Below are 27,808 nucleotides of genomic sequence, written 5' to 3'. Positions count from 1 at the left end.
ACAGCTCTGTAGGATCGCGTCAGCCGCCGGTCGCTCTCCGAATCGGCGCGACCTCACCACAAGCCCCTGCCCGTGCAGATACCATTAACCAAAAAGATAAAGCCGCCTTCTCGGCATCCATCACCTCCGTCCTCTCGGGGCTTCCCTCGCCGTGTTTTGATAACAGCAGTCACAGCTGCCACCGTTCAAGACGGAGTGACAGTCAGACGGAAAGAGAGCCGCTCACGCCAGTTCTGTGATTAAAGGCTTTTTTTTTTTTAATGAAGATGTACACTCCAGCCAATGAGCACAATGCGATCGGGACGTTTTATTCGAGAGTTCAGCGTAACGAATGCAGAGACGGATATATACAAGCAGCAGCGGGATAACCTCCACCTGCCATTACAGTAAAGAAAGCTCAACCGTTGATTATTTTCAAACAGTGTCATATAATCAGAGGATCTCCCGCTGCGGGTCAAATGAAGTACATTTCAGAGATGAACGGCACAAAGGTTAATTCCATGTCATTTCGCGTGAGAGTATCACACTCCTGAACAGAAAATGCAGGCCATAACTCTATTGCCACTTCAGTGGCACCTTCAACCATTCCTACTTAACAGAGTAAGGCAGAAAATGAGGCAAAGAAACTGGAGCAGAGAGAGCGAGAGAGAGAGAATGTGCTTTAACAGGGTAAAATGATTTACAGGTATGAGATTCCCATTAGAGAGTGCTAATTGTTTCCACACCATTAGTGACAGTTATCTAATGAAGGATATTTAACCAGGCGCCGTAGTATATCACACAGACCCTCTCCGTTTGGAAGTGAGAACCAGTGGACCTCGGTCTATGTCCTTTCCACCTGCACCCCCCACAGCAGGAGGATCACCGGCTTTTATTCCCTTTAAAACAGGACATCCCTCTGAAAGAAGAGCTTTTTTTTTTGCTTTTTCAAAAAAAAAAAAAGGTCTAAAAACAAATCATTGGATTGAAGGCACAAAAATGGCTCCCTCAGATTGACAGTGAAACAATACATTTAAAACAATGTAAAATACAGCAGATCGTTCTAAAAGCTTTAAATCATTCTGCAGCGGATTAAGGGGAAAAAAAGAAAAGCTTCTATAAGAAAGTAAATTTTCCCCTCACATACACACAGTTGAAATGTTGGAATCGGCCTAAAGTTGAGATCTGTTTAACACAACAGACTGAAAACTAAACAAACCTGCAAAAACAAAACAGTCTTTAGGCTGAGAGACGGCTGCGTGCGTCCTCAACGCGCTGGACTATAATGCTATGTTAAAAAAGAGGGATTGTGGGTGGAGGAGTGATGGCGTTGATCAGGTTCAGGATTTTCAGAGCAGCTTCTTCGCCACACTTCACTCACTGCTCTCTTCCATCTCCTTTCTCAGGCTGCAGGAGAGAAAACAGTTGTTAGCTGATTTTCATGATTTGAAAAATATACAGTAAATATTGCAATTAGTGTAAATTTAAAATCACCGATCACCAATCAATTTGTTTCTCTGCTTCTACGACATCTGATCTATTTAACACTAATGTGGCGATGAGTGAATAACCTGAACGGAAAAACTCAAAATTCAAAGACGTCCGTCACCTTTTCAGGTAGGCGTGCACGTTGTCGTATCCGTGGTATTTGGCGAGGTAGACCAGCACCCCTGTGGCGCAGCGGCCCTCCCGGGCCCGGCAGAAGCTGCAGTTGCAGATCCCTCGGCACGGCGGGCAGAGCCACTCCTGACGGGGACGCAAAGCAACAAGTCAGACGCTGGCACGGCGAGGACGTCCGATTCGAACACGGTCTTGAACCATCGGACACTCACCGGATTCAGCAGGGCGTCTCGCACCTCCTCCCCGTATCTGTTGCGCAGACAGGGGCCGCAGAACTGACCCCTGACCCCGGTGCACTCGGCGTTACGGCAGTTCGTCTTGGTGTCGATCGTCTTCTGGCGACACTGGTGGCAAGTGGATCCCTGAAAAAAAAAAAAAAAAAAAAAACGAGCCGAGATATTCAGACACCGAGCTTCAGACGCCGCTCAAATGCTTTCGCCTCGTCTGGAGCGGAGACCTACGGTGGCGCGGTTGTAGACTTTCTCCCGCACGTTCTGGCAGATGCCCTGCAGCTCGGCCTCTGTGATGTCCTCCACAGGCCGCACCACATGCGGGATGGCCTTGGCGCCGCTGAAGGAATGGCGGCGGGGCTGCGCAGGGAACACAGTCGTAATTAGAATATGACAAAACACCTAAATAAAGATTGAAATAATGTTCATGATCTGACTTACAGCGTCATACTCCTCATAGTAGCGGCTCTTGCGGACCAGGCTGAACCGGTCCTCGGGGTCCTCCTCTGGGGTGGGGCTGGGGGGTCCGTCCACCTGCGTGCGGGACCGCGTGTGAGGGCGAGACAGACGTTCGGGGTACCTCCTGCCAGCTTTCGGTGTTCTGGAGCGCCGGGGAGTCTGTCGGGGCTGCACAGACAGGAAATGTGTTCATTAATGCCGCGTCGAGCAACATGAGAGGCAGGAACGTGGCGCCGGCAGCCTCTGGTTATTTATCTACAGCGGTTCATACCGTGGTTGATGCTGAGTGAGCCATTCGTCTTGCTGGGAAGAGTCCGGGGACTTTGTTCAGCTCGGCCATGAGCTTTGCAAGCTAATAGAACAGAAGATGAATGAATGAGTGAGTGAGTCAACGCGACACGATGAAAGATAGGTGAAAGAACCAAATCGTACCATTGCTTTGTTCTCCTTGATATTCAGGGCTCTCTTGGCCATGAAGTTCTCCTCCTCTTCCTTGTCGGAGTCCAAGTCCTGAGCTTTGGGTTGAGGCAGCGGTTCGGATGCAGGCCTCTTCTTGCCCGTCGCTTTGGTGGGGAAGGTCAGGGCGACCTTCAGCACGTTCGACCTGCGACCGCGCCTCGGAGGATCGCTGTCGACTTTCTGTAAGAATTAAAGATTCACTGTTACAGAAAATATTCATGTATGATTAAATGAATAATTCTCTTTGAACATTCATTCAATAATTCACCATTGATTTAATCCGGTGGCTGATCACATTCTCCTCAAAGCTGCTGCATGTGTCCTCCTCTGAAGTGGCCTCAAAAGCCTTCGGTTTCTGCACTGTCCTCTTCGCCGGCTTCAACTTGTTCCTCTAAAAACAAAAACAGACACACCGGCATTAATTACAAGTGCTGCGAAGAACCCTCATCATCCCAGTTTCTGAACTCGAAGTCCAAATTGTGGCTCGCTTATTACCGTATTTGCAAAACCTCCATCAGAGCCAAAGCTGTCGCAGCTGTCATCAGAGGAGGAAGAGGAGGACGTCTCCATGGGGACGAGCGGGACGCTGCGGAAGCTCCGCAGACTCATCCCGGTGGATGCAGGCTGGGCAGCCAGTCTCTGTGAAGGACCACAGGTATGATTAGGGTAAAAAAAACAAATGCAACACACCAACAGGGTTTCAAATACACACACAAAAAAATGTAGATTCGTGAGACTTGAGAAAAGTTTTTAAATTAGCTCAAGATCACAAAATGATTGCTTATCAGTTTTAGTGGTTTCATGTTGAATTTCTTTTTGGATTAATAAATTATATATAAATAATTATATAAATTATAAAGTCCAAAATAAATTAAAAGTAACACGGGGCCACAAAAATGCAATTTAACAAAAATCACTTTGAAAACAATCGTTTAAAAGTCCTAAAGTTGACTTTAAGTCAACGTTTTTTTTCTTCCCTTCCCGGGGACACACCCCTGAGGACAAAGTCCTCACATGTAGGTCGCTGGGTTCTTGTGAACGCGGAAGAAGCTGGTAATAAAATTGTAATAAACCTTTAGCCTGGCACAAATAATAATACTTAAGCCTAGCAGAAAGTCTTTTAATTGACTGTGAAGTTTGGAAGTTTCAGCCAAAGTTTTATTTCATTAGAGGGACCGAGAGGAAGTTGGCCTACTGTTGCAGCAATCCTGGTGTAAAGTGGAATTTCACAATAAAAATGTTAAAGTAGATAGAAACTGGTGATGCATGCATTAAAAATGATATTTTCCTTACCTTAGATCGGGTGAGTGGCATTTTTCCTTTGTAAATCGTGCAAAAACTTGCGGGACCAGTGTGACACACCGTGCTGCAGCTCTGCAGAAATACAATGCAGTGAACGTGAAGGACCTGCGGCGGGACGCAGAGCCTGTTCATTTCCCGCGCCACCGCAAAGTCCTGGAAGATGCATAAAACGCACTGAAATACTTGCAAGACCTTTGTGGCTGTTTCATAAATATTAGAGTTTAGACTTACGGCAAAACGTTTCCTTGAATACATTCAGCTCAATATGTAATTTTGTGGATTTCAATATGGCGAAACTTCATCTTAAGGGCAAATATTGTTTATGTGTCTTTCAGGATCCTTTACACCGCGCGAAATTTTGTGCGCCTATTTGCATACAAGGCGGGTAAATGTTGAGCGAGCAAGTCAGGACCATCCAAAACTGAAGCTGGAAGTACTTTAAAAATACACACACACACACACACACACACACACACACACACACACACACACACACACACACACACACACACACACACACACACACACACACAAAAGCACACTACATTAACAAGAAACAAAACATATTTAGACAACAGATACTGACATGTAGGTTGCATTTTTGCATAATCTGAAAAGCGGGGAATGTATTGAGAAAGTAGACCTGGGAACAGGAAGTGCAAGTGCTGTTTAATAAAGCAGAATGTAATGGGCATTTTTTTTGGCTCTACGACTGCAACAAATTTAAATGAAGAAAATATAAGGTGGCATTAAATCTGTTATCAGCAGTCAATAGAATGTAAAAATGAATGGGAACATTAGAAGACTGGAGAAGGGCACGCCAGGAAAAAAGAAGAACTTATACACTTATACATCACTTATACATCAACGTTTATTAAAACATCCAAACATAGTGTATGAAAAGCATTCAAATCTAAAATCTTTTTTAATACTGGGGTTAATTTAAAACCCTAGAGACAGCAGGCTGATAAATAAATGTCATCATACCCAATGCAGTAATAGAAGGTAATACTATCTGTCACTTAAAGAAATATAAAACTGGAATTATTATTTTGGTAGCAATAAATAGAAGGTGGGCATATTTGTCATTTATATTAGCCTAATATAAGCTGATTTTAAAATGTTCAAAAGGGGAATTGCACATAATGTTGCACAATATAATGAGTACACATCACTGGCCTGAGAGTTCATCTATAAAACACCTTTTTTTCAGAGCAAGTACATTGACATAATTTATATGTAAAGCCTTTTCAGCCTTTTAAGCCCACATTAACTTCTTCCACCACCGCCCCGCCCTCCCCTGCCCCCTCTCCTCGGTCGACCTCTGACTTGTTTATTGTCCTGACGTGGTAATCTCTTGTGACGCTCCACTTTGATCCACCCCCCATCGCTGGCTTTGGCCCCCTCTTTTCCCTCACTGGGGTTTTCTGTCACAGACAATATACCCGGAATCATTGGTGGGCGGTTCTGTGGTGTGCCACTGTAACTGTTGGACTGTGGCCTCCCTGGCTGCCGTGACGTTTTGCTGGTTTTATTATGAACATGACCACCTCTGCTATTGGTCCATGACTGCCCCCTTCCCTGCCCCCCGCCCACAGTTAATGCTTTGCCAAAGTAGTTGTTTCTACGGTATTCGTGAATTGCTCCGGCACTCATTCTGCGCTCTCGATCTCTCTCTGAGGTGCTTTCCGACGTAGTGCTGGTGGGACTGCTGCCCTTTGACCCCAGATGGATTGGCGAGAGTTTGGCCGACAGGCTGGCAGTTGGTGAGGAGCAGCGTGAGTTGATCCAAGGAGAATCGGGGGCTCGGCTTGGAGAGCGGCGCACAGCTGAAGCGTAGGAAAACTCCTGGCGCTCATGTGCGGACAAGAACTGAGGCAAGGTGGACGCCTCGGAGCGAGTGAGGGCACCCAGAGTGTCGGCCGTCGTCTGTGATTTCTGGCTCACCATCTGTTTCAGCCTCACGCTGTACATCCACGACGGATCGATATCTGAAACGGAGGAGACACTCTGTCTATTCATGCTCCCAAAACATAGAAAGTTCAACAATCTCAGAAACAAAAAAGCAGTAAATAAAACAGTTACCAGAGTTCGATCGGTCTCTGGGACTAAAGTCTATGTTAGACGGTGCCGTTTCAATGGCCAGCTGCACATTCTTGATTTCATCCTGCCCGCCGTTGAAACTCCACGTCAGTTCGCAGCTGTGTCTGGTCGACTTAGGAGACTTAACATCGTTCTATAACATGAAGAGAAAGGGAAAAAAAAAGTCATCTTTAGTGTCAAACAATTTCTACTTGTCACTTAAGGTTCTGTGACTGCCTTAAACGCATTCCAAAAATATACATTCTGAATGGCTGATGTGCACATTTGTGCAGATTAGCTGCTTTAATGACTTACCTCATAATTGACCGTGTAATCCACTTTCTGGTTCGGCAGTAGTCCAACGATCCATTTGTCCATCACAAACGGTGGCTGCATTAAAAGCATCACTTCATTGTCCAACAGATCAAACAAGGCAAAGCACTGATAAAAATGTTTAAAAAAAAAAATTCAAATTCATGAAAGGAATTTTTGACAACACCTTGGCCATGCGGAGGATTTCCACATCCTGACGGTTGACATTGAAGACGACGTCTTTGATGTAAGTTACAGCAACATCATCGCCGTCAAGTTCCATGTACAGTTTCCATTTGCAGTCCTGAAAAATTAGAAGTTAATGATGAGATCATGAAGAGTCCTCTGTTGCAAGGAAAAGTTCCTAATTGCACTGTTCTGTTGGAGGAATTTTGCTAATCTAGTATACAAACCAACAGCACAGCCTACAGGTAGTTTAACAGCAGTGGCAAGTTGGTGACCAAAAAGCCTCACAGTGACTGAGCACAGAAAGTATCATGTAAAATTTCTACACAATAATTGCAATGAAACTTTAAATGCAATTTGTTTGCATTATTTATTTGATTTCCTTCTCACTGTGCAAGAGAAAAATGCTCTAAAGGGCAATAACAAATAATTTTACGTTGATATAAATTCAAAATTCTGAACATGTCTGACAAAGAATCAAGTGTGTTCTGTTGGAAGAGGAAACTGGTTGAGTTGAGGCAATAAGGAGAGAGATATTCCCTTTTTTTAATGCACTGGTGCAGATGGCCCACATCAAACTGGGAGGCAACAATATGAGCAATTCCCCAGCCCTCTTCTTCTGCATATTGAATGCTGACGACGTCGTAATGATTCCACCAATCCCTTAAAGCTGCCCGCGGAGCCACAGGTCACTGCTTAACCACCAAGGGTTCATGGCACAGGCCAATCCATTGTGTAATGATCACAGAGAAAGACATCTGAGGAGTGGCACTAACACACTTGTCTGAGGAGCCTTCGCCCTCTCCTTCATCGTCCCCGGGGGCTGGAAACGCCTCAAAAGGGAAGCTTCAGCAAGCCTCTGGCTCAGAAACACACCAGTGGCCCTGTGCTGGCCTGGTGTCGGCCCTGGACGGTCGCACTGGGGCTCCCAGGTCTATGCTAGTCTAATCACTCCAGCAGAAACAATGTCTGGTAATGATGCCTAGGACCCGAGTGCGTCTAATGACAACTCATACATAATTCAGCACCTTTCACTTGGCTGCACGGTGATATCCTCATTAGTAGGGGACCCTCAGTGGCTGTCAGATGGTGGCCGCACAATCGCAGGCCCTCATTTTGTCTTTGAGAAGTGCAGCTGCTTCCATGACATCGCCAGCAAAGAGGGGCGAAGAAAAAAATGTAGTGCGGGTTTGTTTTATTTAGTGCAAAAAACCTTCCAGTTTGTAAAAACAAGGCTGACACGGAACCTGACACCAGGCAGGGGAAAATAATTAGCTCTCATTTTCTCAGCCTCCTGTTTCCTTCTCCCTGCTGTGTTTTCTACCCACTAAACCACCACATGTCAGAAGAAATGGGAGGCAATTAGCAGGCTCGTTTCAGCCCTGCCGAACACACTGAAAGAGGACTATTTATGATGGGACAATGAACAGCTGAAAGATTAAATAACGTTTGCCTTTTAAAAGAAAATGACTTCTGGCTAAATGGGCTATTTTTGATTAAATTCAAACACCACAGTTTGAGACCCTAACAAAGGGCTGCGAGCAAGTTGAGGTGGATGTGGTACATGGCCGAGAATGAAATGTTTATTTGTCTGGTTTAATACATGTCTAGTGATGCCTTCAATGGTCACTATAACAGCCGCCATCACGGATCCTCAGAACAAACGGCTTCAGTAGTAGGGGGCTGATTCAGTCTCAGGGAAAAAGATTCTGTTCATCTCCTCAGAGGGTATCAATCATTACAATAATGCTCAAAGTGGATCGAGCATTTCTTTGTGATAGTCATTATGTTTCTGCTTGCACGGAGCCAATGAGAAGCCGCATCACGTGCACGCAGCTGCAGAATACGCTGGAGTGGAGTGTTTGACTGCATTTCTTTACAGACTTACAGACTTCCCCGTTCCTGGTTTCCAGTGGTACCCAAACACCAGCTCCAGATTGACAGTTTTACTCTGTTCCACCTCCTTCTCCAGCTCACCCTTTTGGGAAGAAGAGATGTGTGAGCCAGAATACAGTCAGCAAGAAGAATAAACAAGCGTGTTTAGGAAACATGAGAAACTCTGAACCTTCAACAGAGGTGGGAAGTGGACAAACCCAAGGTAGTCGTGAGTGAGCTTTTCAATTTCAGCCTGCAAAATAAAAGAAAACCTCCTTTATTTAACTAGTTATATTTAATATTTCGAAGGTCAGCTCGAATACTTTAAACGTGTTAGGAACGAGATGATATGCTGGGGTTAATGATTATAGATCTCTTGCCTTAAGGTGCATGGCGTGACCTTTGGACTTGACCCCCATGTCCCGCATGTCGTTTTCTGTGAGCAGCAGCAGCCGCTTCCCGGTGATGTGATTTTCTTTAAACAGGTCAGCGTAAAGCTGCATGCCACAAACACCATCTCCTAAGGAGAAAAAAAAAAAAGATTTTAAATGACTGTGCACAAACAAATAGGAAGTTCAATTTAAGATGTGGTGAACCACTCAGAGAAAAAAAACAAACAAATAAACAAACCTGCACCGAATATCTGCTGCATCCAGAAATACTGAAGGAACGAAACATTAATATGTCAGTATTAAAAATAACACAATTTTCCTGCATCGGTTCCAAATAAAGGCATACTGATACTGACCACATGCTCCTCTGTCCACGTATAAATGTCAAGAGTGGGCAGCAACTGCGGGGAAACAAACAAAATAACAGCCACAGAATATGGAAGGACACAGACGTGATGAGTGTTTATTTATGGAATACAAGTCTGAACAGTAAAACTCAACGAGACTCGAGTATATGCTAATAAAAAAGGCAAATCTCTGTGTTTTTGTATCTTCACAACCATTACTTTTTCAGTTATTGTGCCATACGATTAAGAAGCCCCGCATTTAATGGTCTACATCAAACCGAAATGTCCATCTGACTGATCTTACGGGATCTGTTTGGCTGGAAAAAAAAAATTATTTATCGCTCGTTAAATGTAATCAAGCAGAAAGTTGCCAGCCAAAATAAAGATTTCATCATTTGTGACTGTGAGACTGGTGTGCCATGACAGAAATAATGTGATAGAAAATTGGAGAAAAAGACGACTAGATGAATGAGTAATCCCCATTCACCGTCTTGTTCCCACGACATCCTGTGTCAGCTCAGAATATCCATAAACGTGGGTCTCGATCAGCCGCCGCTGCCATACATTTCGGCGCAGGCGGCTGCCTCATAAAGCCGCTCAGCCCTACAGCGGCTTTCCGCCTCCTCCAGCGGTGCAGCTCGGTTGTAAACACATTCAAAAACACAGCGCTGCTGTCACAGCCTCACTGCAGTGACTAAATATCACTCTTTAAAAGGAATATTGTGTTTCGCAGATGAGCGAGCCGTGCTGAATTTATCATCCTTCACATGTGCACTGGACAAAAAAGCACCAAAATATTACATCTAAAGTAAAGATATATTTTTTTTCTGTTCAGGATTTGTGTGCAAAAAAAGGGAGGAAAAAAAATTGAGTTGGAGGATTTAGTTCACACAATTCTGCCCCCAAGTGGACTATGTAGATCAGTCATGAGCAGCTGGCCGTCCTCATGCTCCCCTGTCTGCTTTCTTTGTGAGGTGTAAGAAGGAAGGTCAATTAACCTCATCCGAACCCAAATTCAACGAAAAACTTAATGCATCATGCAGTGGGAAAGGTCAAATTCATGTATTTTTAAGTTATACTCTTTAGATCAGATTATTAGCTGCAATTCTCATCCGTTAAAATCCGTCTCTCTGGTAAAGAAGAGGACATTTTTGTGGCCTTCACCAGATCAAAGTCTCCCATTGCTAATTTAGATGGAGGGTAACCAGGCTGTGCATGCTGTTAATTATAATGTGCCATTAATGTTACAAAAAAAAAAGACTCCAAAAAGAAGTAACATGAAGCAGCATGTTTTCCAGTTTTAATAAAACGTTATCAGTCACGCTCTGGTCTGTCTTCTGTCATTAACACTTCTGCAGTGATTGTTAAAGTAGTGATAGAAATGAAATGTTCTCCCACATGTGTCCTCTAATGGAACAGAGACAAAACAGCACAAAGCAAAAATAAAACTAATATGAATAAAACGCTGACGAAAAACAGAGAAGGTGTAATATTTCAGTGAAAGCTGAAGGAAAAAAACTCATTTGAATGTTTCAGGATCAACATAGCGTAAAGCAAACAATGAATGTGAGCTAATCCTCATGTCTAGAACAATATGTTTGGGAATTATTATGTGTGGTACAAGAGAAAAGGCTGAAGAGGATTATACCAGGAATACGGAGGATCACGTTCTCACGAGACAGACTGATTAGAACAAGTGAAGAGGACAGTTTAAGGAGCTCTACTCAGAGCGACACGTCCTTTCCCCAGGTGAAGCATAAGACCTGAACAATAGCACTAATATGGCTTGTAATGTGATGTAAAAAGATTGAAATTAGTCTCCTAAATTCTGCGTTTTTAATTCTAAGCGCATCTTTTTTTTTGGGGGGGGGGGGGTATGAGGAAGGCATCCTGTTTGGAAATAAGAAAGACAATGAAGCTGACAGTCACACAGCAAAGTCCCTCTCCTACTGTTTTGAACCCAGGTCAGTCAGAGGAAAAAACATGTACTTTCTCGTCCTGGTAAGAGACTGCGTCTCAACAACTGCACTCCACCACATCCAGAACAAATTGGCCAATCTTAATGTCAGGAAAATGTCACTTCATCATAAAAGCCTGGCCTTCTCTAAGCAACTGGCTCACCAGGCTCTTTCTTCACAGCATGGCACTATACATCCAGAACATTAGGCATACAGTAAATTGAATCCATAATATCCACAGCTGGAGGGCTTCAAATATATTCTAATAGTGCGACTATATTCCTGCACCTATAAGTGAATGTTCATCATTATGCAGCGAGGAACAGAGGAGTGTGCTTGGAAATGAAAAAGTAAAGGATTAATTGAAATATTTGGTTAATTCCTTTAACAAGCATCTCGTTCTTGGCCTCCACGATAACGGGAACACATTAAGTGAGCTCTCAGGGTTCACGGATGCAGGCGGGGTAATTAAAGCGGCGCGGAGCTTCAGCGGCCGTCCTCAGACCAGAGGAAGCGTCCCAGTCCCAGAGCCGTGTGGATTTTGCGTCCCTCTCTGATACGTCTGGATCTGGACGAGTTCTGCTTGGCTCGCATGTTGACCCGTATCCCCGAGTGCAGCACGGGCCGGCCAAGGTCCAGAGAAAACGCGTCCTCAAAGCCCCTCATCACCGACTGCAGATCCAGCTCCTCGGAGCCGGAGGTCCTGATCTGACACGACATCTGCGAACTGTTTGACTCCTCCGTCTTAGACCGATAGAACGACTGACTGATCTTTTTAGCCCCGGGTAAGAAGAGCTGAGAGGCGAAAACAAGAGGAGAGCGGGGGGGGCAGAGGGGTGACAGGGAAGAGAAGAGGGGACAGAAAAGTAAAAGAAATAATCAGTGTCATGCCACCAACTATAAGGAAGAAAAGAGAAAAAAAAGACAATTTTGAGATGTAATTCAGGAAAAGCTTTGATTTCAGAAAAGAACAAAGAAAGAAAAGACAAAGTGTGTCAACAGAGGGGAGAGAAGAAAGCAATTGTGTTTTCAGAGCTAAGATATTTACACTGTACATGACTGCGGTGTGCAAGAGAGAGCAAGAGGTACAGAACTGTCTTTCATCCAGACAAAAAGGAAAACAACTGAAGACTGATAAAATAATGAAGTTAGATAAACTAGTACAGAATGGATAGATGTACACTAACACTGATAATTTAATGAATCCATGAGGCATTTTCAAGCCAAAAATTTAAATTATTTACAGATTTATGCCTATTTTGTCATGTATGATCGTTTAGATCTGATGAAAGAAATATAGAACTTTCTATGATTTCATTAAATCATTATGAAGGAAAGAACAATATGTGTTAAACTGACTATAGATTAATTATTGATGTGTTTGGACATGGAGAATTTCAACACTCGGATGGTTAAAGAATATTTGAAGACTTACTTTTTCATCTGAAGGAGCTAATTTTCAAAAAACATGACTATAGCTCAAGTTCTCCCTGGAATTCTTCAAACTTTTTACAAACCTGTTGTCTCATCCTATTAACTAGACAGAACTCCTATCCTGCAAAAACTGAATGTGTTTTTAATCAAAAAGTGTTCCTGTGAATGTTATATACTTAATAATGATTTGTTTTAAAGTTTAAACACACAGACAAAGTAGATGATTTCTTTTCCAACAAAAGGGTTGATGTGAGAAAACCGAAAAACAGCGCGGCATGAAAGTTTGGCGTTCGATGTAGCTCATAAGAGACATATGTAAGTCAATCTTTAATGAATCCATAAGAGACATGAAGAAAAACATGCGGGGAAATAAAAGAAAATAGCGAAGCTTGAACTGCATGTGAGTGCACGCTTCAATATAAATTCATCTGCATTCATTCAGTGCATCGTGATGCAAATGTACTTATTCCTCCAGCCGACGCCTCCTGCATGTAAATGCATCGCTGTCAATAGTTTATATCAGCCATAATGACTCCAAACGCTATTCTCTTTCTGATCTTTTTTTCTATTTTATATTCCAACTTGACTTAAGAAGAGGTTAAGGGGAATCCGGCGTGTCTTGTAATGCGAGTGGGGGGAAACAGCAGAAAGTTGCCGCCGCTCTCGACATTGTGAGGCGGACGTCCCGGAGGTGAAGGTGGGCCGGAGTGAAGAGACGGTAATGAGGAACTCACCGGGGTGTTGGACTGCTCAATCAGCTTGCGCTCCCACATCTTTAGGCGCCGCTCGCGCTCCTTCAGCTCCTGCTCTTTGGTACTCAGGTCTCTCTCCAGCTTCTTAAGCCTCTCGAGTGTGGCTTCGATCTCGCACCTACGGCAGAAGAGCGACGACATTTAAGGCTGGAACGGCTCTGGTGTTTCACATGTTGAATCTTTTTTTTTTTTATGTACTTAAGCACAGTCTGGTGGCTTAATTATTTATTTAATCACCAGAAGCAGAAGGGCGCTGTGTCTTCCTCCAAACAAACAGCCTTTTGTTTAGCAACACACTAACACACACACACGTAAAGCTCAGTGATGGAGGCTGTCAGGTGAAGCCTCTGTCCTGTTCTGATTTAGTTTCAACATGGTTCCTCTCTGTCCTGGATTACTGAGTGACATGAACGGCGATTAGTCACTCAATTTATAACTAACTAAGGTTTTAAATCATGCAAGCTGTCGCCTCTCAATACCAAAGTTTTTTTCCTTCAATCTCTGACGTGTGTGAAAACTACAGCATGCAGCTAAATTTAAAATGTTTTGAACCAGTTACAAGTCAGATTTTCATTGTAAGTTAGTGTCACTTAAAAAAGCTTTGAGTTTTTATTCTTTTGATTCAATTGGAAAAAAAGTTACACCTTTAGTGGCTTTTGCTTATTTGAAAAAAGAAAGTTTTCTCAACTTATAATGCCGCTGAGAAAAACATGAATAGTAACACTTCAAACATTTTCCACATTCCTTTATTTGGCAGCTACATTTTGAGATTGGAATTCGCTAACATAGGATCATTTCTAAAATGAATCTGAATGTTCTTATTAATGATTATACTAATTTAGACACTTTTAAAGAGTCACCTTCACATATTTAGTATATTTAGAACCAAACCATGTGGGTTTTATATTTTAGCTGCACAGTATTTATGAATAAGGCACAGAAAACTCAAAATATCTGGTCAATCGAACAGCTACTACATTTAGTTTGAGTATAATTTGCAAAGTCTTACTAGAATCAGCCAGAAAGTGGCTCATTTATCTTTGTTGATGTTCATCTAACGTCAGGGAGGATTGTTTTGTCCAGCAGATGGGGCTGCACTGTAAAAATCTCAGCTGACCTTGAGCAGCTTAAAAAAAAAAAGTTCCCACATTCTCCTCAGAAAGAGACAGGAAAGTCCAGCCTCACTCCTCCCGGTCGCCCCGTTCCTCCGCCCTGCAGTGTCCCGGCTCGAACAATGCCCGCCACAGTCAGACTCACACATAAAGTGCTTCTGCTTCCCACTCTTCCTGACAAGAGCCGTCTGTGTTTGACCATCGCCCTGCCACACCTCACAGTCGGATCTGTCTCACATTCACTCTACAAAATGAATGATTACAAGAAGTGTGAAATTTAAAAAAAAAAAAAAAAAAAAAAAAGTCCCTTTCGTATTTTGAGGATGACAGTTTTGGATCTACAGTCACAGCCTGATAACAGAAAGCAGAACACGCTGCATTTTGTTGTTATTTATCACGTAAGGAGAAAAACACTTCAGTCAGAATTAGGTGAAAACAAAGGTTTAAACTCCACCTATCAGCGGGAAAGAGGGATTACTACAAAAAAAAAGTGTTATTCTGTGTAAACTGAAACTACAAACACAAATTGTGTAATGCTACGTTTGAGCTGGAGGCTGAAGCGCTTCAATATCGCGGGCATTTATTCTTTCTTAGGCCAACAAGCTGAAGTACGATTGAAAACGAGAATTGAGCGCCTGCACAGCGTGCTCGTGGCTATACCTGAGCGAAGTAAGAACGAGCACAACAAATCTCCAGATGATCAAAAATCTCATTTCTGAAAATCCTTTTCTTTCACTTTCAGCCATCAAACTCCTCCAGAGGAGGGAGAGACGAATGTATCTCCCCGTGTCGCTTATTGCCACTTTCCTCTCCTTCCTGATTCAGTCCAACCTGCTCCACCTGCAGATGGCTGCTTGGACAAGATGCCACCGGCGCACAACTTCTGAGGAAAAGCCTCGGAGCGCAGACAAGGCCCGCCGAGAGGCAGACAGAGAATAAAGTAACAGCTGAGACTCAGGCTGTGCTGAACATCACCAAACCTCCAGCTGCTCATACAGGCCAATTAAACACTTCTACTTGAAAAAGATGGTGATTATTTTTAGGGTCTTATGGATAAAGAGAGGAAGTATATCCAGATGGATGATTCTTTGGGGGGTTTTCATGTCTTTATGTAGCTATCAGTGTAATTATTAAAGATCTATATGCACGATTTCGAGTCCTTTTTTGTGTTTCGCGGCCCCCATCGGCTACATTTCCACATCATTCTTCAGAAACAGTTGCACATTTCCTTAGGCTGAGGCAGTATATTGGTGAAAAACCGGGGGTTATAAATACATTTAGTGGGGCTGGAGAATAGCTGATCACATTACCTCCATTCAGCCTTGTTGTGGAGGAAGGAGTTGCACTGTTGAGGAAGTTGGCTGTCATTAGACATGGACTCCAGGGTGGAGAGGATCTGCTTGAACATCGCCCTCTCCTGAATAAACACAGAGACGATTGCTCTGAATGTGACAACAGTGAAAATGGAAAACATACGTGAGCTGTAGATGAAGCAGAGGTTAACTTACTTTCGGTTCTGTCCGCCAGCAGTTTCTCATCAGCTCAGCAAAGCTGGAGGGACAGCTGCTAGGGATGGTTAACCTCTGCAAAACACACACACACACACACACACACACACACAATCCGGTTTAAAGCCACGATGTGTAATCATGTCTTCATCTAGAATGTTTGATAATAAGAAATCAGTCATGATGTCAATCTACTGATGTGTGTGTGACGTGCTGTAGGTATCGGGACTAAGGTTCGCGATCTAACCAGCTCGTTTCAGTCTGGTGACTTTTATAAATTCAGTAAATAGTCCTCAGTTAAATAAAAAAAGAAAATTCAGATGGACACAACAGGAGTTTGCACTCTTGGCACTGACTAACCAAACAACAAACTGCCAACACTGACAGAAACTCAGAGGTGGCAGGAGGAGAAACCAACTCCTACGTCAGCTCACTACTGCCACCTAATGCACACAGGAGGCAATACAGAAATCAAACATGCAGCACCTTTAAAAGAACAGGAATAAAATGCCACTTGTTGCAATTTCTGAAATGAGATGGAAGGCAGTCATATTTGTTCAATACTGAGCAGCAGAATTAAACTTGTGAATGTCGTTGAAACATCTGAAGAAGCAGATTTACGTCTTCCTGGTGTAATCGGTTTCAGTCAAATCCATCCCACCCTTGAACTTCGCACTGACTTCTCTCTATTTCCAGCCTTAAGCTGCAGGTCTCATGACTTTATTTCATTTCATACTTGAAACCACAGACACAAGGAGAACATTATTCTACAAATGTAGAAGGAACAGCTGACATTTCAGAAGAACGTTGGATGTGTGACAAGAGGATTCGCGTCAAGCACAAACAAGTGAAGAACATTTCACTTCATTTTTTTTTCCAATAATCAATAAAGCTATTAATCGATTCAAGCAACTGCAGCTCCAGTCAATTGAAAATCAGTTTTAACTTGACAATAAAAACCTCCCTTTCTGAGGGTCAGTGCTCTGTTTACAGGTGTGAAATACCTCGTTCTTCTCCACCACGAGCCAGGCCACCTGTAAGCCTTCCAGGCCTTTGAAGGGGATTTCACGAGTGAGCATCTCCCACAGCACCTGTCACACAAGTCAAGAGCCGAGGTCAGTAAACAAAATCATAATATTGAAAAACAGTGCGCTTACATGCGTGTAGGTGGATTAGTTGTTTTGCTCCAGCAAAGGATTTTACAGAAGAAAGAAAGAAAAAAAAAAAAAAATCAAAAATGCATAAATACTTGTGAGCAGGTGAGTATTTGTTGTTTACACAGGATACAGCGTTCAAATCCTGCAAAAATAATCATTAGGAACATTTATAGATTCCTCAGGGAGCCCAAAAGCAACCTGGGAAATACGCAAAAAAGATCCGTATAAGATCCCGTGGCTTGAATGGCCCCTGAAGTACAATGAGAGCCCTGCCTTGATAATTTAGCTTCCTTTCAGTTTGCATTCAGAAGTCAAAAATAACAACCTGCATCAACGCCTGAGAAGTGACATGAAAAGGTGGCGGAGAGCCGCGTTTCCAACATCAAAAGTCTCCACTGCATACGTGCAGCGGCGGCGGCGGCGGCGGCACACTCCTGGATTTCAGCCTCTTGCCAGCTGCGTCTCATTACATGTATGTATTTCGCTATAGAAATCAGCTCCTCGTCAAAAGTGCTGGAAGAGAGAAACTGCACACTCTGACTCGCTGCACGTTGCACGGAAAACTCATTCACTGCAATCACACTCATTGTTCCGATTGTAAAATCCAACATAGATTTAATTGAACGTGCTTTTTTTTTTTCCCTTGATGCCTTGTAATTTAAAAAGAGTAATTCCCTCATGCGCTGTGCAAAATAAAATTCAGAAATAGGATTAAGATAAGCGTTAAAGTTTTTTTTTTAGACTTACAGAACAAAGACCCAGTAAGTTTCTCGTAAGATGCAAAAAGGTCAAAAGTGTAGCTTTTGTCCACTTTAGCTGGGAAAAAAAATTGCAGCAATAAACGTATCAGTGGGGCTACTCACCACACAACTGTGCTTTTTTCAGCTACCACTGATGTAAGTACAGCTTCTTTGAATGCAATCACAGTACTTAATAAGATTTTCTATACTTTTTCTCTTTGGCTGACATAAAAAAAAAAAAAATCAAATTATCTGAAAAAGCATTTCACAGATGGATTGTGACTTTTCCAACTCGGGTTGTTAGCGGCAACTTCCATGTCCATCATTCATCAGCGTGATCCTGGTTACTCCATTATGAGCCATCTTCACCAGATCTGAAGACAAAAGATCGGCAAAAAAACCTTCTGGCAGCTTAAAAAACAACTCAGAAATGACCTTCAGAAACTGTGTGTGGAGCAACCCTCAATGTGAGTCACTGAAAAGAGTAACTAACTTCGAACAAAAACAACTAACTTTGAATAAAACAACTAAGTTATTTGTCATTTTCTTTATCTTGCATTTCCTATTAGTTTTTCACAAGCATTTAAAACACAGTGAACTTATTTATCCATCGGTCCATTCAACCATACATCCATCCTGCATCATGCAGCCACGGAGTGCTGGAGATTTAAAAAAAAAAAAAAAAAAAAGATTCCTGCCACTCACCACACCGTAGGAAAAGGTGTCGCAGGTTTCGGACACGGGCAGACTCTGGATCACCTCCGGCGCCATCCAGGGAAACGTTCCCACCAGAGACATGTGAGTCGTGTGGGTCAAAAACTTTGATGCTCCGAAGTCACAGATCTGAAGAGATGAGAGCAGGAATGAGACTAATGAGCCAGAGCAACATTTTGGAAGAAACATTTCATCATGAACCTGTGATTTATCTGCTGCCTCCAATAAATCTTAAATCATCGATCATCAATCAACGTAATACCTTTTCAAACATGACTTTTACAAATATGCATATAGCATTCTTTACAATTCCCATTTTCATAACCTCATGGGCCAAACGCTGAGCGCTGAGGCTCTGCAGTCACCGCCAGTGAGTTAGTGTTCATGCTAAGTTAGTCACTGCCCTCTTGTGTCCGTACGCCAGAGATAAACAACACAGCGGTGTCACACTTGTTTTTACCGCCTGAGATAGCAGGCCGAGGTCGCTGTGCCCGGTCTGAAGTGTTCACTATTAAAAATCCAGACAAAAATAAATAATAAAATCCATAAACAAACCTTGAGGACTTTGTCGGCAGTTAAAACAACTGGAAGACAGAGAAGATGTCAACAGTCATGATTTTCTGTTTTATTTATGTTCTTCTCGAGGTGAGCGAGAAATGAAATGACTCACCATTTCTGGATTTCAGGTCTCTGTGGATCACCTTAACTGGAGCCTCTGAATGCAAGTAGTGCATTCCTAAAATAAAAATAAGACAGGAATAAAGGATCTAAACATAATGAAGTATATACATTAAATGCAGTTCAGAGGAAGATCAGAGCGTTGGGCTTTCCTATTATTGTCATGTTTACTAAATGACTACTGAAGCAATGAGGTGGTCGATATAAATGAGCCTCTTTTGTGTAAACGGTCTACATTACCAAGTTGCTTTTGAGCAACACACAGATTTCTCAGCAGCTGCTGTTACGCAAGCACAGAAAAATCTACAAAAACACTGGTTAATTCAGTCGTGTACAAATCAGCCAGCAAGGCAGAACCAAACCAAATGTGATTCAGTTACATCAGGATATTACTTACTGTTGGTTTAAACTGGTCCTCAGCTGTTTTAGCTGTTTTTTTTTTTTTTTAAGATAGATAGATTTCAAAGCAAATGAGTTTCAGATTCACCTCTGGCAATCTCTGCGGCCCACGTCATGATCTGGCCCATGTCTATGTCTTCGCTCTCGTCACTGGACAGGTAGTCGTACAGCGAGCCGCCGCTTGCATACTCTGAAAAGACAAACCCACGTCTGAATGAGTGACGGCGAATAAACACACACCAGGGGAACGTGCACTTTCTCTGGCTTCCTCCCACTTCCTGTAAAAACATTTGAGCTTTGAGGGTTATGTGACAGTGTGATGGTCTCTCTGTGTCTGTCCTGTGACGGACCGGTAACCAGCACCGTGTGACTCCGTAGTACATAAAGCAATATAAAGGATGGATTTGAAAGACACATGGGGTGTTTACATAAAGAGAAAACTAGAAGAGACAGTAACAAAGCCGTCTTCTTGAGTGCTGCATTAGACACGACGGTGCAGTATGTTAGAGTATTCTGTGAACAGAGCTGAACGATGAGTTTGGGCCAGATCTCAGCTGACAGCGTCGTGCATGACCTCTCCTGCCTCGACACGCGTTCAGCGCATTGTCACGTTCTCATAGAAGAATAAACTTTTTGCACTTTTTCCAGGCTTTCAAGAGCTCATTTGTGAGTGCCCATTAAAAAAGAAAAAAAGAAAGTGTGCAAAACTTAAAAAAAAATCAAACAGCTTTTTACAAAATCTCCTCCACAAATCCATCTCAGACACAGACAAAGCTTTGATAAAACCTTTTGTAAATCAAAGATATGTAGAGCAGAGGGGGGAAAAAACAACTGTTGACACTATCTTGTGAAGTAAAGCATTTAAATAAAGACAAACAAGCACCAGCAAACCCAGCGGGAGCCTTGTGTTTGTGGATAATAATCCAATCATAACCCAAAGCTGCACTGTAAACACGGACAGGCACCGAGACAGGAGCCTAATTAAAGACCATAAAATACGGAAAGGACTTTTATTATCATGAGGCAGAATTTCATGCTGGCTTTTTGACATTTACCAGGAGAACTGGATGATCGCGGACGGACAAACTTATGTTGAAAGTGTAATTCCCCCCCCCGTGCACATGGAACGCCGAGACTCTTGCACAGCTGCATTGCTTCGATAACAAGCTCTGCTGTAAACAGCATCTTAATGTCACAGAAAAGCTTTTTTTTTCTCTCTCTCTCTCTCTTTTGTGTGTAAAGAAAAGATGCAATGATCATAACAGACAAATGCAACATTCGCTCTGTAACGACTCCTCATCGGGTTTATGAGATCTCTGAGTGACAGCGGATAATTTCAACCTCCAGCAGGTCATCAGAGGCAAACAGGTCTCTTCAGTAGATTGTAGCTAGGAGCTGCTATGAAGAGCCTGACGCCGTATGTCAACACTGAGAGGAAATTTATAACAGAGCTGATGAATGTGGACACGGCGTGGTCAGGGCGCCGATAAACATTTTCTCTGTATCTGGTGCTAATTAGATTCTGCCTCCATAAACAGAAACACCCGGCGGCTCCTTGACAACGCAACCTTTATCTTACACCCGTCCAAAATACTACAGAGGAGTCGCAACCTCCTGTCATATAATTCTGTCATCAAAAATGTGAATGATCTCCGGCTCGTGCATCTTCCTTCACTTCTCACACAAGTGTCACATAAAAGATCTTCAATGGTTATACATTTGACTTTTATTCGGTTATTAGTTTATTAGGGTTTATTAGCAAAAACCCTTCCGTCTGGAAGTCACATGAAACCAGCAACGCTGCACAGCTGCCCAGAGAGACAAGCTCTCAGCCTAAAACCAGATTATTTCAGCACAGGGAGGAAAAATCAATAAATCGCATTGAGGAAGCCGACCTGACCTGAGATGACCGCAGTCACACGAAACCTTTCAATTAAAACACACGTCAGCGGGCGTGATGGCCGAGTGTATCCTGAAGTCAAAATATACGTTAACAACCACTAAAAGTACTGATATAAAGTTGACTTTACCTTAAAATAGAAATAAAAATGACTACTGCTATGTTTTCTGCTGTGTTCTGAGTGTTTAAGTGATGTTTAATGCAGAGAAGACGCTCTCTGTTCAGGATGTGAGCCCAGCTGCTACGTTTTTTTAACAATAGTGTGGTTTACAGTTCTTCCCTGAACAGACAGCGATCTTTTTAACTGTGAAAGGAAAGGGAAACCGTTGTTTCACCTGAAGAGTCTGGAGGTCTGTTGCAGAGAGTAAACATGTCAGGAGTGTGTGTCACAACCTGGTTTCTACACACAGCCTGAGCTGCTGAATGGACTTTCAGCCGCTGGTGATCTGTTGTCGTTCCAAGATAAGAAGCTTCTTTAGTTTCGCAAAAACAAGGAAATGTCAAGAAGCGCCTGTGAGACCTGGAGCAAACTGGTCAGCAGCAACAATATCTCCGCTTCTGTTCTGGGCTCTGTGCAGTCTGCATGTTCTTCCTCTGTGTGGAGCGTCAGATCATTAAAGATCATACAGGATACTGGAGGTCACAGCGATGCAACATGCTGGGTTGTTTTGCTGTCACACCATTATATACAGAGACGTAAACATCTCACGGTGTTCCACAATGTTATGGAAGGTTTATTTCAAAGGGTTGAACAAACCTCGGCTGTCAGAAAGCGGCGTGGTTTTGATGTTATGGTAGAGTGTGTGATGTGTTCAAGGACAGCTGGGAGCGTCGGCCCACTGTGTAACAGCTGAGCGCACTGTACAGTAACTGTGATAAGAGTTATGCAGAAAACTGACCGAATCAACATCAGTTCGTATAAATCTGCTTTGCTCTTCAGGCTGTGGCTCAAGTCCACATGAATCCAACATCACTGGGTTTATTTAGAGAGGCAACGAAGACCGAGAAGAGCTACCTTCAGGAGGCTGAGAGTTGTTTTTCTTTTGGACTGTATGTGTAAGAGTTCCACAATGAATTGACCAAAGTTGATTAAATATCCACAATATCCACGACAGTGACTGCATATGTAGAAGAAATCTAAAATAGGATGAGACTGTGACAGTTTGGCTTTAACAGCATTATGTAAATTAAGATAGCTCCATTTAAGAACGGTTGGGAGGCAGAGATCTAAATGATTAAATCACCTTTTCAGATTTGGTGATGTGCATGAATGTTAAAATGAAGAAAGAAAATCTAAAAAAAAAAGAAATCAAAAATCCAAGTTAAAACCTGCTTTAAGTTTTTTTTTTATTATTATCATTATAACACATTATATTCCATTATGTTACAGAATACAAAACTTGTATGTTCTATGTAATATAATCTAATATTTTTTCCACAATTTCCACATATGAAGAATATCTAAATCCTTTTTATTTTTAGACTAAACAGCTCCACATTTGAAAATTGCTGTTTTCTTAACATTATTACTTTACTTTACGTTGTGTGGCATAAAGAGGATTTGATCTCCATTCCCCTCACAGTGCTGACAGGATCCAGACCACGGAGGTGTGCCTCTCCTGCTAAATGCCACTGAAACAGAGAAACAACTCTCCGCTCACAACATTCATGGCAGCTCACTATCATATAATTACATGAAACCGGACGCTTGCTCGTATAAAAAGCGCAGTGTGGGCGTCTTTGACAGCTGTCAATCCTGCGGCGCAGGCTGCCATTTATGACTAATAACCGCTAATCACAAAGCCTGAAACGGTCCTGACCCCTCATCCTGTTTGTCCTCACACTTCTTGCTCCTTTTTTGTTAAACCTCCCGACTTATTTGACAGCTACATGACTGGAGCCACTGTGCAAACTGCAGCCGGGTCCCAGCTGGTCCTCAAGTCAGACTGGCAGCGGGATTTTTGATTGTAGAACAAAAAGGAGAGCTGGTTAACTCATGATGTGTCAGCCATGATCAGCATCCAAGGGACTGTTGTCTTGATAACGAGTGTATAACTGATGGCAAAAGTCACCTTTTGGTCAACTTCAGTAGAAAAAACCTGTTGGATTAAAGTCTGACTGGAGTCACGCTGGTCTGTTTTCCACAGTCCATGAGCTTTTTGAGGCGGCTTTATTTTTCTCTGCCTCTGACCTATGCAGACAAAACCAGGGTCACACAGCTACTGTATGAGCGTGAGGCCTTCCTGAAGCCTCTGGCATTCATTAATGCTTCCATAGAAACCTCTGGTCCACTCAATGCAAACTGGTGCAAACAGCATTTTTTTTTTTCCCCTCCATGTAAAGAAACCTGATGTGTATCACTCAAAACTAGCTGCTCTGTGTTTAATGAAGACTTACCGGTAACAATTCCATAGTTGGGAGCCTCAACAATGGCGCCGTAAAACTGGATGATGTTGCGGTGGCTGAGGACGCTGAGGATTTCGGCCTGAGAGAGGAACACACACACACAGGAAGTGTTAGGAACCTGAGCTGCTGGACACACTCAGTGAGGAAGAGCCATCGAGGACTTTATGATGTATGTTCAACATTTCTCCAGTACCAGGGAGCCATCTTATTCAGTTATAAAGTTATTATTTAGAGCCGTATGGCTCAACACTACACTACATCTAATAAAGGCCGCATGCTTTTTGTAAAGAACTGAAAGGATTTTACTGAAAGACTCTGTTAACTTTACAAAAGCAACACTAATAAAACTCAAATGACAGTTCCTGAAGGACAAGTCAAACCAATATATTCCATCCTCCGGAGGTAATAAATGTTTGTGTGATTTTTCCCATGGATCTATGAAATAGTTGTTGAGAACATTCCTGTTTGGACAGCAGCAGCGGAGCGGCTGGCCTCAGGGCCGAGCTGCCAGCAGGCTAAAAATAACCCCATGTCTGAAGATATATTAATATATAATTCTGACCCAGAGAGCTCTATGTGTAACCTTTTCCTGAGTGAACAGGAACCTGACAAAATGAGTTGATTTAATTGTAACCAAACACTATAATTAAAGGAACAATGCTCTCAGTGTGAAAGGATCACATTATTATTTTCACAGAACAATCATCTCCCGAACACTTGAGTGAAGCTGAATGGATACCGGCGATCTTTTGCGGTATCATAAAGGAAAAGATGAATAAATTTCTGCATGTCTCATCACAGGCCAACAAGTGTGAGACAATTTCCCTGCAAAGATTTCAAAGATAATTCTTTGTTTTTGTCTTTTAAGACAATGAGTCTGAGCTTTCAGGGGGGTTTCGAGAGCAGTCTCCCTTTGTAAATGGGCCAAATGCATTATTTCATTTTGGCAATAATGTTTCTTTTGCGGCACGTTTCTGAGAGTGGGCGAGTATAATGACCATGAGTGATGGGTACAGAAGTCACCACATCTCGCTGAATGGGGGGGGAGCAATTAAAATGATTACCACACTGACAATTAAAAAGTATATGAAAAGCCCGGGCAATTATGACTCCTACCTCATTTTCGATCTTGAGCAGTTTTTTCACCGCCACCTCTTTGTCCCGGGAGATCCACAGGGCTCGGTACACGCTCCCGAAGCTGCCGCCGCCGCAGTTCTCGTAGAAGAGGATGTCCTCGAACTTGATTTGCACGAAAGACGCGCCGGAGGACGACATCTCATTCTGACGCTCGGCTCCAAACTCAGCTTCTGAGGGGTGGGGTGGAGGGGAAGGGAGAAGGAAGGAAGTCCATTTCACAACAAAGTCCACTGTGGTAAAACAAACCCGGCGCTTCAAACGGTAGCTGAAAACGAAAGCGGCGTGGCGGCCGGGACAGAACCTCCAGATGAGGCCGCGGTAGAGCTGCCTCTTCCTCCCTGTCACACGCGCTCCTCATCATCAGTAACAGTAAGCAGCGAGCTCAGGGTCCAGACCGTGCTTGAATGAGGACGATGGCACGCCTGGTATGCTGTGATCATAAGGCCAAACTCACAGGAAACTCCAACATGGTCATAGACAAGGCCAGAGAGAGGTACAAACTGTGACGAGAAACTGTCTCAAAACAACAAAAACAACTTAAATGACGCTCATTTTCTCATTATCTTTTCATCTAAAACAAAAAAAAAGGAGCTCCTCTTGAGCACAGAGACACAGACATGATGTTATGCGCGCGAGGCAGGGTGAGGAGCGTAATGCCTCCAAACCAGAATCCACGCAGATTGATGATCACATCGTTTTGTTTGTCTGTGAGAGCATAAAAGCATCTTGTAAAGAAATAATTCCATCATTACAGGAAATTGTAGCTCTGTTATTGTTCACAGATTCCCCATTTACAGCTCAGCAATTACAGCTTTTAAAAGGCTGTTACCTGGGTCTTCATTGGGATTACTATCCATCACAGTGGGAAATGCCTCCATTGTCACAGAGGGGAGCCATTGCTCGCCGCTGATTTACTTGTGTTCATGCTATACTTATCCTTCACAGTCATTTACTCCGTGGACCGGCCCCAGTATTGTCCGACCACTCAAGAAGCCAGGGTTACTGGGATATGGGAGCACTCCAGCAGCCATCACTGGCAGTTTCTCACTTAATAGCAAGCACGACTGTAAGCGCCGCAGCAGCGAGGGCCCGACGGCCATATGTCAAAAAGTAAAGAATGAAATGATAAATCAATTACACACACACAGGGGCAGCTCCCATCTCGCAGCTTATTTGCCTACAGCCTGTATAAACTGTGACGCTGTATCATGATATCAAACAGTATTCAGTTACTTTACTGACATTTGGGTGTGTGCTGAGGTTTGGGTTGGGAAGAAATGAAGGGTTTTCAATAGGAGCAGTTTGGTGTTGATTCCTTAAATTAAAATTTAAAAATGTAAACTGCCTTCAATTGATTCCTAAATATTTTGTGCATAATTTTTCTTTAAAAAATTAAAAAATACAAACAAAAACCCTGAATAGTCTAAACATGCCCATGTATAAAGAACAGAAAACTGTTTGTCAGCTGTTTACAACAAGACCCTGGAAGGGTTTTACTGAGAAAAGGTAAAGAAAAGGATTATTTTTGAGGAAAGTAGAAAAAAAAAATCATAATTTTCTCTAAACAAATACCTCTGGCATTTTCCACAATAGCAATGAGAACAATAATTATGGAGAGAATTTAATCACCCTATTCTTTTTTTTAACTGCAAAAACACAAAAGGAAGATTTCAGTGGCTGATTCCTCATGTAGCATACAAGGACTCATTTAAAAATAAAACAAAGTAAGTTCATTCATGGGGAAATAGATTTTTTTTCCTTTTTTAAATTATTCTTAAACCTCTTTTGTTTTTATGGCCAGTTCAGCTGTGTTGAGATATAAGAGTTATGGCCATTCTGATTAATATAAATATATTTTTTATACAGCCCTTTAAAATGCCACATGACTCTTGCTTTGACATTTATAAATATAACCTTGTTGTTTGCTGCGAGTAGTGCATTAATGCAACAGCTAATAAATGTAGCAATAGTCATAATAACCCCATGTTATTATATTACTGTTATTACTATTAGATTTTAATGAAAATTTCTGGTCTTTGGACCCTGAACAGTCACAGCAGATGACCAGGCAGCTGTTGCTCTTTTGCCATCTTTAAAATAATAATAAAAAAAGAAATGCTTGCTTAAAGCAATTACAAACAACATCTAACTACGAAAATAAATGCAGTGAGTTTATTCTCGAAATGTGATCTTTCCCTAATGTAAATACATCACAAAGAAACGCAGCAGGAAGAGGAAAGCTACTATCCAGTATGATTAATGAGTTTTTCAGTCTGGATGAGAGATCAGCAGAAAAGCACATGGCATTAAACACAAAACATTCACAAGTAAATAAAACACTGGATCCATTACACTGAGTCAAAAGCACACTGGATCATTTGGATGCCTATCTTATAATCACAGTTTAAGACGCAGCTTTTATATGTAGATAGTAAATCCAGCAGCAACAACGTGGTTCCAGATGAAATGATGAAAAACATGCATCCCTGAGCAGAGCCCCGGACCGAATGAGGGAGCGAAGCCTCCAGCCGGACTCTGGAGCATACATACCGGCATTCAGGGGTCTCCAGGCCGTCTTCCCCCCGCAGATTTCTCCAGTCCGACACAAACTTTCAGAAAAACAGTCGGAGTTCCGGGAAATCTCATGTGACGTCCTTTCATTTCTCCACT

General features: G+C 42.6%; 2 protein-coding genes across 4 annotated transcripts; both read right to left on the bottom strand.

Annotated features, from left to right (window-relative positions):
* Positions 1–282: 282 nt before the first annotated feature.
* Positions 283–4,142, bottom strand: cdca7a (cell division cycle associated 7a). Its single transcript, XM_030111994.1, has 10 exons — positions 4,041–4,142; positions 3,243–3,386; positions 3,016–3,138; positions 2,721–2,927; positions 2,560–2,640; positions 2,271–2,456; positions 2,061–2,189; positions 1,812–1,961; positions 1,589–1,725; positions 283–1,386 (listed from the first exon to the last, which is right to left on the bottom strand). The coding sequence occupies exons 1-10, from the start codon at positions 4,059–4,061 to the stop codon at positions 1,353–1,355; spliced, it is 1,212 nt and encodes a 403-aa protein (XP_029967854.1). The 5' UTR covers positions 4,062–4,142; the 3' UTR covers positions 283–1,352.
* A 760-nt stretch (positions 4,143–4,902) lies between these two features.
* On the bottom strand, positions 4,903–27,808 carry map3k20a (mitogen-activated protein kinase kinase kinase 20a). Of its 3 annotated transcripts, XM_030112410.1 has the most exons (20): positions 27,689–27,808; positions 25,118–25,308; positions 23,993–24,080; positions 19,784–19,885; positions 19,289–19,354; positions 19,174–19,202; positions 18,610–18,747; positions 17,012–17,098; positions 16,008–16,082; positions 15,810–15,916; positions 13,370–13,505; positions 9,253–9,297; positions 9,135–9,165; positions 8,885–9,024; positions 8,695–8,757; positions 8,518–8,607; positions 6,631–6,747; positions 6,447–6,521; positions 6,135–6,285; positions 5,319–6,040 (listed from the first exon to the last, which is right to left on the bottom strand). In XM_030112410.1, the coding sequence occupies exons 2-20, from the start codon at positions 25,274–25,276 to the stop codon at positions 5,319–5,321; spliced, it is 2,421 nt and encodes an 806-aa protein (XP_029968270.1). In that variant the 5' UTR covers positions 25,277–25,308; positions 27,689–27,808. The 3 variants fall into 3 exon arrangements, with proteins under 3 accessions (XP_029968271.1, XP_029968270.1, XP_029968272.1); XM_030112411.1 differs by lacking the exon at positions 27,689–27,808 and having other exon boundaries at positions 4,903–6,040; positions 25,118–25,276; XM_030112412.1 differs by lacking the exons at positions 5,319–6,040; positions 6,135–6,285; positions 6,447–6,521; ... (5 more) ...; positions 9,253–9,297; positions 27,689–27,808 and adding an exon at positions 11,116–11,996 and having other exon boundaries at positions 25,118–25,276.

Source organism: Salarias fasciatus, chromosome 16, assembly GCF_902148845.1.
Source record: "Salarias fasciatus chromosome 16, fSalaFa1.1, whole genome shotgun sequence".
In the NCBI taxonomy this organism is placed as follows: domain Eukaryota; kingdom Metazoa; phylum Chordata; class Actinopteri; order Blenniiformes; family Blenniidae; genus Salarias; species Salarias fasciatus.
This window is presented reverse-complemented; position numbering and strand designations above follow the sequence as displayed.